The following is an 18,439-nucleotide window of genomic DNA, read 5'->3' on the forward strand; positions in this document are numbered from 1 at the left end:
GGGAAAACATTTTCAGGATTGAAATTCATCTTTTTTTTTTTGCAAAAAATTGAGATTGTTACGTCTGGATTGCGTTGTCTAACAGGTTGTGTTCAATCAGTATGAGTCATTATTTATTTCAGTTATGTTGCTGCGGTGTTGCCGCTTATGAACTGAGTGAGAAACACATATATGTGATGGTGTAAGTGATGATCGTTTTCGGATTTGCTTCGTAACTTGGGGAAGTATGTCTAGACACAAATAAATAGATTATTATAAGCTTATACCATTAGTTGTGCATGTACTTTGTGTCATTCATTTGAATAGCACAATAGAACAAAATCAAAAAGTTCATCCTGAGTGCCCCAACAAAAGGATAAGACATGAAATAAATTGAATGGGTAAACTACGTGTTTTTAAATATATTCCCGTACAAAGCTGGAAGTGTCTGCGCAGTTTGCGTAATCACGCCTTATCACAGGAAGTAAGAAAAGAATTTTCAGCAGTGTCAACGGATAATAATACACTAAAAGACCGATGGTTTTCAAGAAATAAGATATAAAGGAGCAAACCTAAACTTAATGAATAAGTCGAATAAGTCTAATCATAATAGCATATCCTTGTTTTTATTGCATTAGGGTGATTACTGTTGATTTGGATTTTGGCCATCAAGCATCGACGATAAATCGATTCAGATTACTAAGGATTAATTTTTAAAGGAATTTACTACCTGTAAATAAGAGGAGAGAAATAAATTTTATTTATTAAGCTGACATAGTTGGTATGTTCGTAAGTTGTTTCACCCTGAACTAATGATGTTGCTAAAGGATAAATACAGAAATGTAGAGAAACTGATAATGCATGCGGAAAAACGAAAATGTCTAAGGCTATCACTAAAATGTTAAAGATTATATTCAGATAACCTATCTGGCTGAAATCCAAAGCATCGGTATTTTCCAAGTTTCTAAAATTTCTGGCTTTGAGTTCAACTTCATTGATGAATTATGATTTCACTTTATGGAGAATATAAAAAATATTGGAGATAACATGACAAGGAGGAATTAATTCTTTTATCTGCAACAAGTTTGCTTGAATTTTTATATCTAATATTAAAAACAAATAAGCTTTCCGCTTGTCGAAATTTCTATTACATATCTGTTTGCATTCACAAAAAAAGTACTCATAAACTGTGAACAAATTCCATAGAACTTCAACCGATTAAACTCTGATGACCAGCTTAATGTTAAAGATTATCTGAAAAATCAAAAATCAAAGTTGACAATACAGTAAAAATAATAATGTAACCATTTTTAATGTAAACTAATTAGATGGAATTAAGTCAGCAAACAACAATTTAACTTAAAGATTTAAAAATTGGGACATTGTAATCATATAACAGTGTTAGAAAAGCCAAATTTGTATATATTTGCAAAGAAGTAATAAAAGTTTGAAATGTACAGCTTTTGCCTATGAAACGATTGAAAAATTAAAGGAAATTAACTACCAAGTCATTTATCACAAAATGTCTACACCAATCGTTTAATGTTCTACGGAAATGCAGAAGCAAAACTGCATTTCCGTAGAACATTAAACGAATTAATACTGCGCTCTTTAGGCTTATTCTTTTTTGCACATTTTATTGAAGAAATTTCGTCATGCTACAGACATATATGCCTTATTTTTTTATATAGTAAAACGATAAACTTACCGGTAATGATATGAACAGTGGTTTATTAAAGCGTTCGACTGAGATAAACTGAGATACATAATGAAGCATTTTATCGTTGTAAGGATTTGCTTCAGCGGCTTTGGTGACAGATGACATGCAGATAAAGTTAACGGATTTTTATATACAGATATTCAAATGACAAGCTTTGATGGTCATCGTTTTCCACCAAAACAAACGAGACCGAGTAACAGGGAGCAGAGAAAATTTCGCCTGAATTCCCAATATATCATTCCATCAAAATTACAATTAAATAGTGCTGCTTCAAGCGCCACCTCTCCTAAAGTACGATTTGTGATACGGTGGCTCTACCTTGGCACTGTGCCGACCTCCCTGGCTTTTTTGTTGAAGAATTAGTTCCAGCAGTGATTGGTTTCTGGGTGCGAGGGGTCCCGATTTTGTGGAGATTTTTTAATGTATTTTATCAACAAGCCTAATTGCATCCTGTATGGACGGAGTTAAGTTTCTGCATCGTTAGTTGCCGAAATTTGCACGTGTCGAATTTAAAATCTACTCATAAATCATGTAGGGAAGTATAAGATGTCGTAATCTTGAACTTCAATTTCTAACTTTCTCTGCTTAAAGTGTTTTAACTTATCAAATGACGTATCATACATAGCATCTACTTTTTAAATCAGTGCTGTTTCATGTTCAGCATTACTGTGAAAATTTTCAGTGAAGAATTAAATGGTATCTGGGCGTAGTGATGGTTCACCTGCATCACGACGCCTTACACTACCGCAGTTGACGTCATATGACAGGTCACGCAAACCACACACGTTATGTTCCGGTGTTGATACAAAATCTATTCATTTTGATTGGATTAGTAAAGAGTTGGAATGTGGCATCTGCGAAAAGACAATACAAAATACGATGGTTGTGAGGGTGAGAACAGATACTTTTGAAATAAATGCAGGATAGTTCACTCCTTTTTTTGTGTGTTGCTCGAAGTGAATTCACTATCCTATTCATGTTCTTGTCTCTCTTGAAAAATTTTAGTTGTCTTCCGCAGTTGTTGGAAGTGATGGTTTCATACAGTTTTTCATTCCAGAATTGTATGCATCGTTTTTGTGCAGATTGTATATTGCAAAGAATACACACTGGAGCGAGGAAGTGTCCCTCATGTCATAAAGTTCTTCCGAAAAAGACACCACTGAAAAGTGATGCAAATTTTGATGCTATTATAAATAAGGTATTTTTTAAATTGGAAACTGAAATTTTGAGGTGTTTTAACTTCGTATTTCCGAAAAATTCGTAGTCACCTGTTGCGTAGGGCGCTTGAACATTCTTCTCTTTTTTCTTTTTTTTTTTTTTTTTTTTACATCTGCAACGGGTTGGGTGCATGGCGGAGGAACTAATGTTTAAGATGTGGTGCTTGTATCAGGCAGTTCATATCAAATTGCTATCACTTCAGTTCACACTGTCAGTCGAAAGGAGATGTGTGAAACGTCCGATCACCGAGTCAAGTAATTTATGTAAGTTGTCGTTACATTTTATGAACGTCATTGAGGCGGAGTATATTTACATTTTATTATTCTATAAACTGATGGTGTGCGGTACAGGATTGTTTATCAAGAGGCGATGCTCAGAATTGTTTATCATATGACAGTCAAAATATTGTAATCAAATGTATTCAAAAAAAAAAAACTTCCATTTTTTTTTTACTTGATGACTCATAAATATTTTTCAGGTTTCACCAAGAAGAGGGTTTTTGATAAGAAATCATCTATTAAACGTTTGACGAGTTGGAATACAGTAGTTCCTTCATCTTCATCAGAATGGACACCTTCGAAAAATGCTAAGGCGTCGGGAAAGGTCTTGTTTTTAGATTTATGAGACTTTTCATATGTTTGTTTTTTTATGTTTTGATAGGCAATTATACTGACTGTTTTTACTTTTATAATCTCGCTTTCTCTTCTTTTTTAAAATAATATGCAAATGTTTAGGAAAGTATATTTCAGATAGATCTCAGCATTAAAGTGAGTAACACTATTTTTAAATTTTTTAGTGCGATTCGATGACAGATTCAGCATCAAACATACCTTTAGAAATAAAACCACCGTTACTGCCTAGCATGCATTCCGATGCATCCGATCCTCCGCTCACAATTGATGAAGATTCTTCAGATGGTTATTTTTTCAATTTGTTGACTTTATTGAAATTGATAGATAAAAAGAATTTCGAGCATTTTTGCTGAAGTAAAAGGAATATTTGAAGTTTTGTTTTGTTTTGTTTTTCTTTTTTTAGAGAAATCGTCTTATGCGTAAAAGCAGTTCTTTTTTTCATGTTAATAATAAACTTCCCACTGAAACAGCTGACATACTGATATCTTGCTTTAACTACGGTTAGATTTGCTTTAGATGTTTATCCGAATTTCGAACAACCAACAACATCGTCATATGCAGAGGGTGAAAACAGATTAAATGTTAATGATACAAGTCAAAAGAGAACAAAAGTAAATTTTTGACAACAATCCTGTGTCTTCTTTAGTTCATTTTAAGGTGGTTAAAAGTGAAGTATCTTTTTTAATTCTCTCTTGAAAATAGTTTTTGGCTCTAAATTATTAAATTTAATATTCCATTGCGCTAACTAAAAGTTGAAGTAATTTTCTAGCGGTTGAACGCCTTGCATTAAATTTTTTTCAGTCGAGTCGGTTGGCATCAAATCACTGTGAAGTGACTCCAGTCGTTGTTTTGCAGAAGTCTAGGAGTCATGGTATTTTTTTTGTCGCGTAGTCAAATCTTGAAATAATACTTGTAAAATTTGGGAACTGAATGTCGAATCTTGACTTTCAATATCGAATTGTTACTTGCAGAACGGCTTAATGGAATGGCTGTAAAGAATGCTCAGGTTAATGGTAAAAACGAGCGTTCTTCAAAGTGCTTGAACGTGTATCCTATTCTTGGTCCATCTACGCACATTGTAACAAATCAAGTTAATTCAAATTTGAATGTAAGATTTATAAATTTCCTTCAATCTTCTTATATATACGGTATTTCGCTATGTCTGGTGTACATCGTATTTCACTGTTGCAGTCGTTCGTAGAAAAAAAATTTTTTTTTCAGCTTCCGACTACTGTTTCGGTTTCTGGGATTTCAAACGGAAGTTTGCTTCATGCCAATGGAAATAGTTAGTACTCTTTTTTGAAATGAATCGTATCGTAATATATTATTACGAATATTCCTAATGTTTCGTTTTTGTCGAGTTTTTTTTTTTTTTTGCAATGAAAATTTGATTAAAAAAAGGTAACAAAGTAAAACTTCCTTGTGATGTGAGTATCAAGCAGTTGTCGAGCAGTTTTATAGTTGCCGATAAATATCTAGGAAACATGGTGTTATAGTAAGGCACATTAGAGTATTTTTATTAAAATATAAAAAAAAAAAAGTGTTTCATTTTCGTTCATATTTTTTTCTGTAGGGTACTCACAAAAATGTACTGACGATTTCCATAAGATGTTTTTGCAGTGAAAAGAACAATGAATCCCAAAGTGGGTGATGGACTGTTGTTAACGCTATCTTTAGGAAGCAATTTCCTGGGAGAAGATGTAATGATGATGTCACCACGTTCTTCTGAGTATTTGCTGATGTCAGGAAAGCAGAGGTTATCGTCAGGAATAGAATCAGAACTTGTTCTTAATCCTGATGCAAGTGTAGTGAGTGATGACTCACTACCTATTGCTGCTAAACATTTGCGATACATTATCACATGTCCAACAACTACAGGTTTCTACGATGTATTTTGGCCACTATCAAGTCAGTAGTATTTTGCAGTTTTAGACTAGTGTCGTAATGTACGATATATTAATTCATATTTGTACTTGTAGTTGAACTGAAATATAAGTAACAGTGAGTCATGAAAAACTTCGTTAGTTTTGCTTTAAACGCGCTGGCAATTATTGGAACAGTTACGAGTTGCAGTTGGTCATTTATGTGAATACATACTGCAGCGAATCAGGGTGGAGTCACGTGCTGAATGGGGCAGAAAGTACAGTGATAAGTGTCTACCGGAGGTATTCCATTTTTTTTTTTTTTTTCTTATTTGAATACAATAACAAACCCAAAATCCTGAAAATGATATCACTCTAGAGGGCGTAATTACGGCTACATATTTACTGTTAACAGCTCAGATATATGAATTATTTTTTGATCACTCACTATTCTGATTTCATTTTACAGCGCGTTCTCCTGTGTCCGGTAAAGTCTGATCTAGCTCTAGATGATGTGCTCGTGGTAAATGAAACGGGAGAGGGTCAGTTTACAACTTTAAATGTTGGTGAACGGAACAGCGATCCGAAGTCAGCTTCAGTTTTTACCATTAATTCACCATTTACTGGTAAGTTTACTGCGACTCGTTCTTGTAATTTCAGTAGTTACCTTTCGGTCGAAAGATGTTATCTTAATACCCTCACCTAATTAGTTATATTATAATGATAGTTATTTTAAAATATAAAGCATGACAGGGTTGTGGATATCAGGCTTGTTTCTGAATAAGTTATGAATAAGTTATCTGCTGCAACTGATTGCCTTTTCGTTATTATTTTTCTTCTTGAATCGTGATTAATATTTATAGGGGCAGAATCATCCTGCTTAATATCTGTCCTGGTTTCCATAATCGTTTTAAAGAGTTGGTAACATTGTTATTAAGGAATGGAATTTTTTAAGACAACATACTGGTAAAGTAAAATGTGCACAATAAATTTGAGCTTTTTCACTATTTATCACTGGTGCATTGTTTTTTAGCACTGAGTGAGAACCAGTCAACTTTAAATATTAATTGTGCAGCTGTGAAAGATTTTGTGTATTTTAAAAGCTGGTGCTATTTTAGATTAGGTTTCCAGATGATTTGGTTGTTTTTTCCAGCATTGGATGAATCGATAACAATTGAGCAGTTGAAAGCAGAATATTGGGCGAATAAAAAGAGACCACTGAAACTTATTTTTAAATTTATTGGAAAGTCATAGCGGAAGTTGATTGTTTGCTTTTTTTCTGTGCGCAGGATATGCACGAGAAAACCATGCATTAGTTTGAAGGAGTCTCTATTATTGAGGTCAAAATACCCGCTCATATCTTGTCCAGTCTAGTATTTGCGAGGGAATTGTTTTCATATTAGTTAAATCGCTGATATTCTAGTTCGCACCCGAAAGGTAAAATAATCATGTTTTTTTTCTTCAAAATATAAGAATTTAATCTCAGGCTTAGAAATTTCGGGATATGTAGTTGGTGTTCGTTCTTGGTGGTATAGCATAAACAGCGTTTCGAATTTTGTTTAATCACTTTAGCAATTTTGACTGACAGGGTAGTATGTGGAGCACTTGTTAAAACTATTACATGTCTTACTGTGTTTAATACACGTAGCATATAGCTTGTATTGTGCCCGGATTTCAGCAATTGTGATACTTTACGCCATCCTAGCAACAGAATGACAGTGAAAAAGAGCTAATGTGGGGATTTTAGAGATCCAGTTCTTTCGCGTTTTTTCTAAAAAAAACAGCTTTTGTAAGTGTTCACTTTGCTTCTGCAATGGTTGTTCAGTTTGAAGAAAACCAGGGTGACAGACTGCATCGTGTTTATCATTTGAAAGTGCTATCTATAAATTTTGAAATCTTCAAGAAGCTAGGCTTGGCTCTTTACTAGCTCAGGTTCTGTATACAGATTTAATTCCAGGAGTACCTGTATTGTTATGTCTTCCCATATTTGGATTTTGTCGTTTATGTCAAAAATAAATTATGTCGATCGATTCTTTTGAACCGTTTAAGTAGTTGCGCAGATTTACTTGATACTAACTCTTAAATGTTGCAAGGAAAAAAAAAAAAAAAAAATTGCACTTCGGCGTATTCATATCCGGTGACTTGAGTTGTTAGAAACCCAATAAACTTGATTGCAATTCCTCGAGGCGAACTGCTTGCAAACAGTATTCAGTTGTTGCTGCTGTTTATGTGTTTTAGCGCACAAGATGTTCGAAGGCAGTTCGCGTACAAAGTTTCGTGCAAGCCTGTGCACTGAATCTGCATTCAGAGACGAGTTTTTTGCAGGCTATAAACTACTTTGGTTCGATCTGGAAGGACTTTATGACGTTATGCAGTGAGATGAAGACGAGTTTCAGTCGAAGTACGCAAGCATATAATTGATGGTACGTTACAGTCAAGATGTAACGAGCTTGGAGGTATTCACCAATCTAAACTGTACCAGGTTCCTTTCTACAGCTACAAATATATGACCTCTAGAGCTGCATATTGAACATAACGTTACTGTAGATAACGTCCTCAGCTTTAAATTTTGCCTACACTGCACACCAGGCATGTCACCTCAGCCATTTGTATAGTTAGAGATTTCTCATTCTCACGTGCTTATGTCGTTTCCCAGAGACAAACATTGCGATTTCCAGTGACTGAATTGGATATATTTTCTTGAGTCAAGCATTCTGATCCTGATTTACGGGATATAACCGAACATTTTAATATTAGCATTGCAACCTACGTGATTGTGCCGAAACCTTATTTTAAAAATCCATATATAAATCGCTACAACTATTCAGTGTGAATACAAAAATGTTTCTCCATCGCTGTTTAAAACGCATCAACAGAAAAAATTGGCAGTATGACAACGGTTTTGGTAACTGAGGTCAATTACAAAATACAAATGCTAAGGTGCAAACTAAAATGTAAGAAATAAGTCACACCCAATAAATGGTGCGCTGAGTTGACGTGTCCGAGTAAGTCAACCGTAACAGGCATAGTTTAATCTTGAAGTAATCATGGATCAACACTTCCCCAACTTTTAGTGACAGTAACACAATCTTCCCTAGAGGAACAGAGACACGCCCATATATTTTGTGTTCTAAGATTCAATGCACACAAAAAAGTGAGTTAAAATATGCGGCATGGGGAACCTAAATAAGGTTTGGACACGTCAGTGAAATTGCAGGAGCACTAAAGAGTCGAGTACAAACAAATAATTTATGCCTTATATGATGCTTTGCATTCGATCTCCTGGTTCAAGTGTTACTGGAGATGACTAATCCCTAACGATGAAATTCTGAACTGAATTGATAACTACAAATAGGTGCTACAAAAACTTTCGAGGAACTTATTTCATGATAGCTGTCTTAAGCAGTAGTTCCTCACCGACAGAAATGTTTACATTGAAGCAAAAGATAGTTACAATTAAAAAATTTGATTGAGTAGACAAATGTAGGTTATAAATGGAGTGTACAATTATTCTTTGCCGTCAGCGTTTACGCTCGCTCTCCACGGATTCGACGTGCAAGCTGGATATCCTTCGGCATGATGGTAACACGCTTAGCATGGATTGCGCAAAGGTTTGTGTCTTCAAAAAGCCCCACCAAATAAGCTTCACTTGCCTCCTATAAATTGGCTTAACCTAGGTTAACGGAATAAACCTCATAATAGGAATGAAATTTAGCATCCAGAAAACAGTGAGGCGCAGTAGGCTTATATATGTTTAACTACAAAATCAAGAAAAGCACAAAAACATTACCTGAAGTGCACCAATAGCAGCAGACTGAAACCGCAAATCGGTTTTAAAGTCCTGCGCGATTTCGCGAACTAGACGCTGGAACGGCAATTTGCGAATAAGCAGTTCAGTGGACTTTTGATAACGACGTATTTCACGAAGTGCAACTGTACCTGGGCGGTAACGATGTGGCTTTTTCACACCACCAGTTGACGGTGCTGATTTACGAGCTGCCTAAACAAAGGTGATCTTTTCTATTTGAGTATAGTTAACACTGTTCTAGGACATACACACTAATCAAACATGACTTTCAATCTTAAATACTTCATAAGACATTTTAGACACTTTCAAACAGTCCAGTTGTAACGTAACAAAAATCCTTTTCTTAAAACATGCTGGTTAATAAAACTTCAATAATTCAATTTTTCTTTCGACGAATGCTTACGGTAAAAAATTTTTTTACCGTAAGCAACAGCAACGTCCAAGTATTACAGGAATGCCCAAAGGACGTACATCAACAGCGAGACAATAAAGGCTGTTGCCCTAATGTTAAAATTCAGTTTTTAGTGGAGTTTTATATAAAATAGAGTATTGCTGACAGAAAAGCATGAAGCAATCTGTATATTCACGTTTTTTTTTTTGTTTTGTTCAATAATAATAAAGAAACCTTAGTGGCAAGCTGTTTCCGAGGAGCTTTACCACCAGTTGATTTGCGAGCTGTCTGCTTTGTACGTGCCATCGTCTTAAGCCTTCTTTGCAATCAGTCGATAATTTTGCAAATTGAAAAGAATTTTACAGTACAAATTTCTGCAAGATCAGCTTCTAAAATTCAGGAATGTTGTAAAAACTAACAGATTTTCAGCTGTGCTAGTGCAGCGTAATAGACCGAAATGATTCCTATGCTGACTAATGCTGCAGGAATTAGACTAGTCAGTCCGTTTATCAGTTCTTCATAAAATCGAAATATTCTTGTATAATTTGTATCAACTTCCTTAAATCTAGAACTGTCTCAACCTATCCTAATTAAAAAGTCTCCGAAGTAAGATGACAATACCAGTATGCTATTTTATGAAAGAGAAAAGACAGTAAATGAAGACGAATAACACGATACATATTCGGTATAATTAGATGAAACGATCGGGGTATAACCTTATTGTATACCTTATTTACAATTACTCATTGCAACTGTCACTACAGATCAGGAACCACATCACGGGGATGAGATATGTCTTGAAACAGACACAGCAAAACAGATTGTGCAACTGCAGACATTCGTACCCCATATCACCTTTATTAAAAACCAATAATTGGCAAAGTGCCAAAAGGTTAATCGCAGGAATAAATCTTATTGTGGAAGTGATGTAAAAAAATACAGAAACATCAGATACTCGGAGAAAACACTAGTCGATTGAATTAATCCGTGTGGAACAGTCAGTACAACACAAAGAACATTGAACCCACTCTATCTCAAGACGTTTTATTTGTTCTTCCGGAGGTAAAAAGTTAAAACAGAACGGTGCGGCTACACTCCTCTTTTATAAATGACAAAACCGCAGTGTAAACAATTTATTCAGCGCTTGAATATCTCAGGAGCTTAAAAAACAACAGTTACAACGTTCCTTTCCTCCCCTCTTTCATCTTACGTCACGCCAAAATGTCAATACGAACAAAACCAAGCACTCGGTAACAACTTGCAGGCGAACAATAACGAGAGCGTAAGTCATGCATGCAATATGGACGCGACACACCACAACATTCTGCCTAATGCACATAAGTATGCGTGCGTGCGTACGTGTTTATACATGCACAACATCAGCAGACGGTTTCCGCCGTCTTTATCTTTCCGTTCGCTATCGTGGTGTGATGCCAACGTGTAGTACGAAGACCCTGAATCCCCATACCTCGTCCACAGAAACACATCTTTATGCCTAGCTTCCAGAAATATAGCCAGTACAGCATACTCGTCTGCCACGCCTACACCACAGTGTTCTCTTCGCTGAACATGTAAATTATGCGTGTGCACGAAACAGTGCCTATCTCTAAACATCTACTGATATCTGTGAGGTTGAAATTTGCATGTGCGGAGAGGGCGTTACTATGCAACCATCCCTTCAGTCAACTTCATGATATAAGCTACTATTCCATATGCCCTCTGATCTACAGTATCGTGAACTTAAGAAGACATGAAGAACGTACATATACCTCCTTTCCTCGTCTCTTCACATCAATGTTATACGAGTGGATTCTTGGGCTAATATTGACACAGGCGCAGATAATCATCTTTCTTTGTCATTTGATGTGATAAAAGAGGCTGGAAATTAGTATAAATGAGCACCAGCACAAATGATTCTTATAAACAATGGTAATGAGTTAGACGTAAGATTACGTCCTACTCCTTGTTCAATCACTGAGGAATTGAATTATGCTCCTACAGTTATTTCCGGACAAAACTTCATAAAATAATTCCCATCTCCTTCCTTCCCTATGTTTGCAGTTTTATTCTCCAGTGATGTTCCAGTGATTTTGTTTATGCTCAAATGACAAATCAGTTGAATAAACTTTTGATAAAAAAAAAAACAATGATAAAAAAAAGAAAAGAAATGGTAATAGAGAAGTCTACAATAACCCACAATTTGCATATATAAAGTTTATTCAACTGATTTGTCATTTCAGCGTAAACAAAATCACTGGAACATCACTGGAGAATGATTAAAAAAACAAAAAACTCTTGTCGAATATCTGCGACCGGGGTCCAAATTTCAATGAAGAACACAGCCGAAGTCAAATTTTTTTATGATTTCAATTTGTAAAAAGCTTATTTAAACATTGGACAGCTCATTTATTTTTGTTGGAAAAACACGTTTGCTACAAATCGAGAAAGCACATGATCATAAATAGCAATTGGAACTTGACGTGCAAGTACGTTAACTACACCAAAGGCAAATATATTTGCAGTGACACCCTAATAAAATTTCGACAGAGCTATCAAAAATATCTGCAACAAAATCGAAAAAATTTTAAGAGCACTGCCTACATGGTTAACCTATCCCGGGAAAGGTCAGATTTCAAAGGAGGACACAAGAAATAAGCTCATATGAGCTTAAAGGAAACATCTCGCAAATCACCTTTATAAAAAGCATGGATATGCTAATGAAACCGAGGAAAAAACCAACGAATAAAAGCGTATGCAGGAATATTGATAATATATCTCCGTGAAGCGGACTGAAAAGTAAACTTATAACTGCTTTGCATATTTTTATGACGATAACTTATCCGTTTTGTAGTACAATTTAATCCATTATTACGAACAAGAAAAGTTCTCTTTGAATCAAAAAGTTAATAAATTTGAGTAGGAAAAATGGAGACTTATGACTGGATACATACGGACATACAGATACAGATATATGACTGATAACTAACGGGAACTTTTGCAGTCATATTAATAAAACAGTTGTTCTAAAAAATAACACTCCCTCAACTAAAAAACTTGTTCTGGAAAAACTCCTGTGCAAGTATGAAACATACTTCCACCTGTCACTATTTTCAATAACCACAAAGCCCACTTTGCACATCTCATTGCAGTGAAGTGAAGAATATGAAATACCAATAAAAAAACATTTTATAGTCCAAATGTATGACTCCGCTTATTGCTGGAAATCATTAGTTCCGGATCGGCGAAAACGCTAAATAAATATATCTCTCGAAACGTGCTTTTATAACTGGTTATTGAAAGTAGAGTACAACTTAGTGATAAAATATGTGACCGGAAAATGAACACTGATCAATTTATAGCTTATAGTTACCGCTCCATAATCAAAAACCCGCAACCTTACACATTATCTACATGTTTAAGAGGTTTAACCGCAGTGGTGACATTCTCATGGATATATGAGTCTTTAAGTGACTGAACGATTGCAATAATACCAAACTGAAAATCGCTTTAATAATTTTGAAGCTATCTTGAATGGCATGAACAATATCATTTCGGATAAGCAGGCAATTGTTTTCCTGTATGTAATGGTGTCTTTCTGCAGATCGAAAATCACAGACTGCGACTTCCCTCAGCTACCTTTAGCATTTTCTTTTTGGTATTACTAAACGACAAAAATAGCCAGGAAAGGAAACGAAGGAAATATCGAAGAAGGATTCTATTGAAAAACGGATGAGCTCAGTTTCACACTCGTCTTCCATTACCAATCTTGAAAATGCCACTGCTCCCTTCCGTTACAGCTGCCACATATGTCATCCCATGACCAACTATTTCACTATTCTCTTGCTGAAAAAGGAAAGCAACCAATAGCAATATTGCAAACCAGCAATATAATATCCCATTCCACAGTGTTTGTATATGTTTGCATGTATGTCTGTAGAGTGTGTATTGAACTCACTCATAATGACAATGCTTCAAAACTTCGGAATCTGTAGTTTGTTAATATCCTTTACAGAAATGAACCCGCAATGACCGTTCTACGAGACACTGAAGGGCATAGACTTCCTCTAAAATTGTCTGATACATAGATACCTTGGCTACCGCCTTTATCTCCACAAACGTATATCACTCCTTATCACTACCCAGTTAATTACCCGACCAACTCAATGACTACACTAACTTTCCCCTACTTGACTATACCAGGCAAAGACTGCCACTCAAAATATCTATCATAGATCATCACTGCATAATTAGGTGTCATGAAAATTGCGATCTCAACCACGCCTCTTTTACAAATTGTTTGCTTTGCACTTCCTTGCTCGTCGGTTTATAGGTTTTTCATTTGCCTTTAGACTAGAAATGTATCTGAAATAGCTATAAGGTAAAAATAACGCAAGTTGTTTAAAATTAAGGAGTATAAATTCAGATTTAGATTCACTTTAAGTTCTGGGTTATGATATCGGAGTCACAGGAATGGATCCTGCACACTATATTGCATTTGTTATTTACATTATGCATTGTGTATCCACCAGTTGAGTTTCAACGTGCAGGCTTCACTATCCAAACATTATTTTCTGGAATATTGGGTGTAGAACGAGATGATTTTGTTGGATATCATTTGAGGAGGTCCTTATTGACACGTTTCATACATTTCTGCCTACCCTTATGTAAGTTTTGTTATTTCACATCATTCCTTCATTAAGATCACCATTCATATTTATCCGTACAATGGAAACATTTTGCTACCTAATGACCGGTGCTTGATTGACCTACTTCTTTGTTATTTCGAAGGTGTTATTCTTATTTTTTGTTAAGGCTGCGATCATGTTCTGCGGAACTTGATCCATATTTGAACTCACTTATATCCACATATTTAATTACATTCAATTACATTTATTTCTTTCACTTGTAGTTTACTTCGTCTATTTATCGATGGTTTTACGAGAAACAATATTTACCCCTACACCACAAACTGTTTTGCAGTTTGGTGCATACGTATCTATCGCAATCGCTGGAGGTAATGTATCCTTTTATCACTACCTTCCATGTATCTGTGCAGTACTGGGTGACTTGATTACATAATAAAACGTTTTACTTTTCTGAAAAATGAACTTTGTGCCGTAGAGACTGTATATTCACATTCAGTTTCTCATCTTTTGGAATGGTTTGCAGTCGCTGCCTTCATAATGTTGTATCATTGGTGGAATGGATTTGATAAACACTCGACTGTGCACTGTTTGAAAAGCTATCTTGGCAGTAATGGAAGCAGTTGGCGTGTAGTAGCTGAATCAATCAATGCAGAGTATCGCAATGTGTTGGATACGTTAAGCATAACTCTATCAGGTTTGTTTCTTTTGAATTTATTTGTTTATTAATGTTATTTAACATATCTTCAGTGCTCTTCATGGTTTTTGGTTGAATGCGCAAAATTATTGCGGTTTTTAAGTTTTTAAGCTTAGTTTTGTTATTTTTTGTAGCTTCAATCAACAATTTTAATAAAGGCGTAGTTTGTTTTATAGGTATAGATCGTGTTGTGATGACATCTTCGTGGATTTTGTATATTACTAATTATACATTAATTTGCGCTCAAGTGAGTGATGTATCACTGGAGGCTATAAGAGCTGACGAACATCCAGTATTACTTGTTATTTATTTTTCGTTTTCTCTCTTCTTTGCTTTGCTGTTTTTACTTCCTTTGCTATTCCTTCATTTATTGTCTCTTCCTGTACGATTTACTCCTATCGTACCAAAACAATTTATAGAGTTCGGTTTACGTACTGTAGATAAATATAATGAATTTCTTTTACATAACTTGAGTATAAGGTGGCTTTTATGTTCATTCACGTTGTTTCCTTAAAAGCGAAAGCGGTCTTTTATTAGATTTCTCATCATACACAAAATGGTGGTTCGGCGCAGTTCATCAACATATGCGTAAGCAGTACAACACAACGTTTCGAACCATTTATCATCAGATATGTTAAATTATTTGTTGACGTGCAAATTAATTGAGAAGTTGTAACTTGTTCTCTTTTCTTTTTTTCTGCTTATTCATCTCTCATTAATGATGAAAGCAAGTGATTTTGTGTTTATCGTTATTTCATGTAATTTAGTTTCAGTGATATTGTTATTTTCAGAATACGTGCAGAATCATTCCGTGATTTGCGTAACAAGCTAGATAAACCTATTGCTGTAGCTCGAGAAGTAGTATTGAAGCAATCACTTAATGAGCGTTTCGTTGAAGCATTCACACAACAAATTGCTTTGAATCCTAAATATGAATATGACGAGCCGGAAGTCAGTTTTGGTCGTTATAAAAAAAAAAAAAAAAAAGTGACATTTCAAGTATTTCATTGAAGATGGTCAAATAGTAAAGAAAATTTTGGGGTAAAGTTATCTTTAATTATTATAAAATGGTGACTGATCGAAGCAATTACGGATTAACAAAATTTATTAGCTATTGTTGTATTCAACTGCAGTTGAAGTTTGAAGGAATCAGTTTTTGCAGAAATGTTAGATCATTGTTTTACCGATTTCAGTAACCCAGAACACTTCATCTGTCAAATTGTGTTAGACTCATTTTAAACGTAAATGATCACGATTTCCGTGAACGTAAACGACCACGGCAATGAATGGGGCAACTAGTGGGGAAAGTGTAGCCCGTATGACTTACTAAGTTATACTTTCTGAAATAAGTATAGCCTAGCAGATATTCAGACGGAGATTTTGATGTTTGCTGTTTTAGCACCAGAATCCGCACCAGAATTAATAATATATCTATGATTACAAATAATGGTGTTTACTTATTGGATTCAGCAGAAGACATCTTATAAATTACTAGTTGCAGTAAAATAGTTCATTTTGCCTCATCTTAGGCTCTTTGTTTATCAGTCTTATTATTCATTATATAACAGTTACGGGGCTTCAACGATATCCATATTTAATTCATCATTAGTTCTCTCTCTGAAACGTTAAGTCTTCAACACCTTAAAATACGAGTGCAATTAGTTTTTGTCAATATTTAAATATTTAAACATTCAATTTGCTTACTGTTACGGTGCATTGCTTTTTTTTAGCGCCTTGAGCCATGTTTGGGTTGCTCTACTGAGATGTCGAACATCAAATTATGGAAACAGTGTCTGAATAATATTCAGGATGATATGGGTGCAGAAGGACCTAAACTCCATTGCACGCAGTGCTATTGCAGACCTATGTGGTATGTTCTGTGGTACTTCTTTGTGAACTCATTTGAAAACCTTTTAACCGTCGGATTGGTGAATAAGTTACTTTTCTCTGTGCTTCAAAAGATTTTTTTTATATTTTCAATTTTTAAGAAAATCCTGTATATCCATGTATCTCTGCAGGTGTGACACATGTATGGGACTTATCTTTGCATCTAAACAAGATCCACATCATCCCGAACTGTGGATGCCTGGCAAAGCTCAATGTCCAACGTGTCGAGCGACATTCTGCGTTCTTGATGTTGCGTTTTTAAATATGACTAAGAATTCATAGAGGAAAAATACGCATTTATTTTGCAGTGCACGTCCGATAGACGGAAAGATGGCCTCACCAACAAAAGTGCAACGGTCAGTTCTCAGCGTTATTGACGAATGATTAAAATTATTAGTTAAATATATAGGATTTCCTATTCTGCACTTAATGTCAATGATTCTCCAAATTTGTTTGAATAGAATTTATGTTATTAAATGAAACGGGGGTTAATTTATTTACTGAGAATGAGCATAATACGTTTGTTATCAATAAAGTTATCATTATTAATTTGAAAAACGTTTTTCTGCAGAACGCATGTATTTTCCGCGACGATTAAATAACAGACATTGTTCTTCGCCATAATCTTGCAGCTTATCTATGCACTGTACAAATTGGCTTACATGCAGTGCAGTATACTTCGTTTTCCAGACATGTCTTTTTAGGAATGTAGGGAACGCATAATGAACACATTTGTTGACTATTTGAGCACTGTAGAAAGTATTGCCAATAGTCAATACTTAGGATGTATTTTGAAGAATTTTTTAGTTATTGTAAATGCACGTCAATACCAACTTCTCAATCTGTTTAGCGATGCATTCGCTTCCTTTTTTGTGCAAAATTCTGGGATATTGTACATTCGCACTTAGTGGGTCATAGTTAATTAAGCTTTTGGAACTTTCCCATTACATTTTATGAATGCTTTGCTGATTTAACATTCGATTACCAGTTGCATTGTTAGAGGTAGACTATTTATTTTGGCATGAGAACTTTACACATGCACAGCTTGTTTGAACGGACGGAACAAAACTGTGACATACATATCTTACAGACATTGTTTCCGCATTACAATATGACATATGGATGTCATGGTAGGAAAACGAAACAACAGCCGAATATCAAAATACGGTTTGAATTTTTGCGATTGATACACCACAACAAGATGGACTGTCAATACTGAATCTAAAGGATTAAATAATTGCATTAAGGAAGAACTGGTATTCTTTTGAGAAAGTTTGCAGATTTTTTTGAAAAAAAGAAAAAAAAAAACTCTAAGCAGTAAGCACCTTGGTGTAAAGAGAGAAGTTATGTGAAACGTTTATTTTTGGTCACAGTGGTTTTCAATCTATTAATACTTTCGAATAATATGGCATTGATCGACTATTACATTCAATGCCAGGGCCCCCTCTTCGCACATGCGGTTCGCTCGCTGTAACGTCTAAAAGTATTTGCGGAAAGCTCTTTTTCCTTTCCTCATGTATTTCTGGATTTATAAATATCATATACCCTGATATAAGACTAGCTCTTTGAAATCACTTTTCGTTATTTAAGTGAAGAAGTTAA

General features: G+C 35.0%; 5 protein-coding genes across 5 annotated transcripts; 2 read left to right on the top strand and 3 right to left on the bottom strand.

Annotated features, from left to right (window-relative positions):
• Window positions 1–1,197: 1,197 nt before the first annotated feature.
• On the bottom strand, window positions 1,198–1,804 carry Bm693 (Uncharacterized protein; the record flags this gene model as incomplete). The annotated part of the gene is made up of 2 exons (XM_001899428.2): window positions 1,198–1,233; window positions 1,688–1,804. 2 exons carry the CDS (start codon window positions 1,802–1,804, stop codon window positions 1,198–1,200), a joined length of 153 nt encoding a protein of 50 aa, XP_001899463.1.
• A 588-nt stretch (window positions 1,805–2,392) lies between these two features.
• Window positions 2,393–6,665, top strand: Bma-spat-3 (Uncharacterized protein; the record flags this gene model as incomplete). Its single annotated transcript, XM_043073585.1, has 13 exons — window positions 2,393–2,590; window positions 2,757–2,897; window positions 3,120–3,180; window positions 3,396–3,520; window positions 3,714–3,834; window positions 4,066–4,160; window positions 4,351–4,420; window positions 4,521–4,657; window positions 4,771–4,834; window positions 5,227–5,427; window positions 5,623–5,714; window positions 5,881–6,037; window positions 6,565–6,665. 13 exons carry the CDS (start codon window positions 2,393–2,395, stop codon window positions 6,663–6,665), a joined length of 1,563 nt encoding a protein of 520 aa, XP_042929519.1.
• Window positions 6,666–8,938: 2,273 nt separating this feature from the next.
• Window positions 8,939–9,916, bottom strand: Bm4100 (Uncharacterized protein; the record flags this gene model as incomplete). Its single annotated transcript, XM_001899426.2, has 3 exons — window positions 8,939–9,067; window positions 9,202–9,411; window positions 9,845–9,916. The coding sequence occupies 3 exons, from the start codon at window positions 9,914–9,916 to the stop codon at window positions 8,939–8,941; spliced, it is 411 nt and encodes a 136-aa protein (XP_001899461.1).
• Window positions 9,917–10,897: 981 nt separating this feature from the next.
• On the bottom strand, window positions 10,898–11,224 carry Bm10972 (Uncharacterized protein; the record flags this gene model as incomplete). The annotated part of the gene is made up of 1 exon (XM_001899425.1): window positions 10,898–11,224. One exon carries the CDS (start codon window positions 11,222–11,224, stop codon window positions 10,898–10,900), a length of 327 nt encoding a protein of 108 aa, XP_001899460.1.
• A 2,836-nt stretch (window positions 11,225–14,060) lies between these two features.
• Window positions 14,061–17,119, top strand: Bm10973 (Uncharacterized protein; the record flags this gene model as incomplete). Its single annotated transcript, XM_043073586.1, has 8 exons — window positions 14,061–14,274; window positions 14,520–14,624; window positions 14,780–14,950; window positions 15,127–15,242; window positions 15,488–15,579; window positions 15,742–15,901; window positions 16,681–16,820; window positions 16,969–17,119. 8 exons carry the CDS (start codon window positions 14,061–14,063, stop codon window positions 17,117–17,119), a joined length of 1,149 nt encoding a protein of 382 aa, XP_042929520.1.
• Window positions 17,120–18,439: the final 1,320 nt, after the last annotated feature.

This window comes from Brugia malayi, assembly GCF_000002995.4.
Source record: "Brugia malayi strain FR3 genome assembly, contig: Bm_v4_ChrX_scaffold_001, whole genome shotgun sequence".
NCBI classification, from domain to species: Eukaryota; Metazoa; Nematoda; class Chromadorea; order Rhabditida; family Onchocercidae; genus Brugia; species Brugia malayi.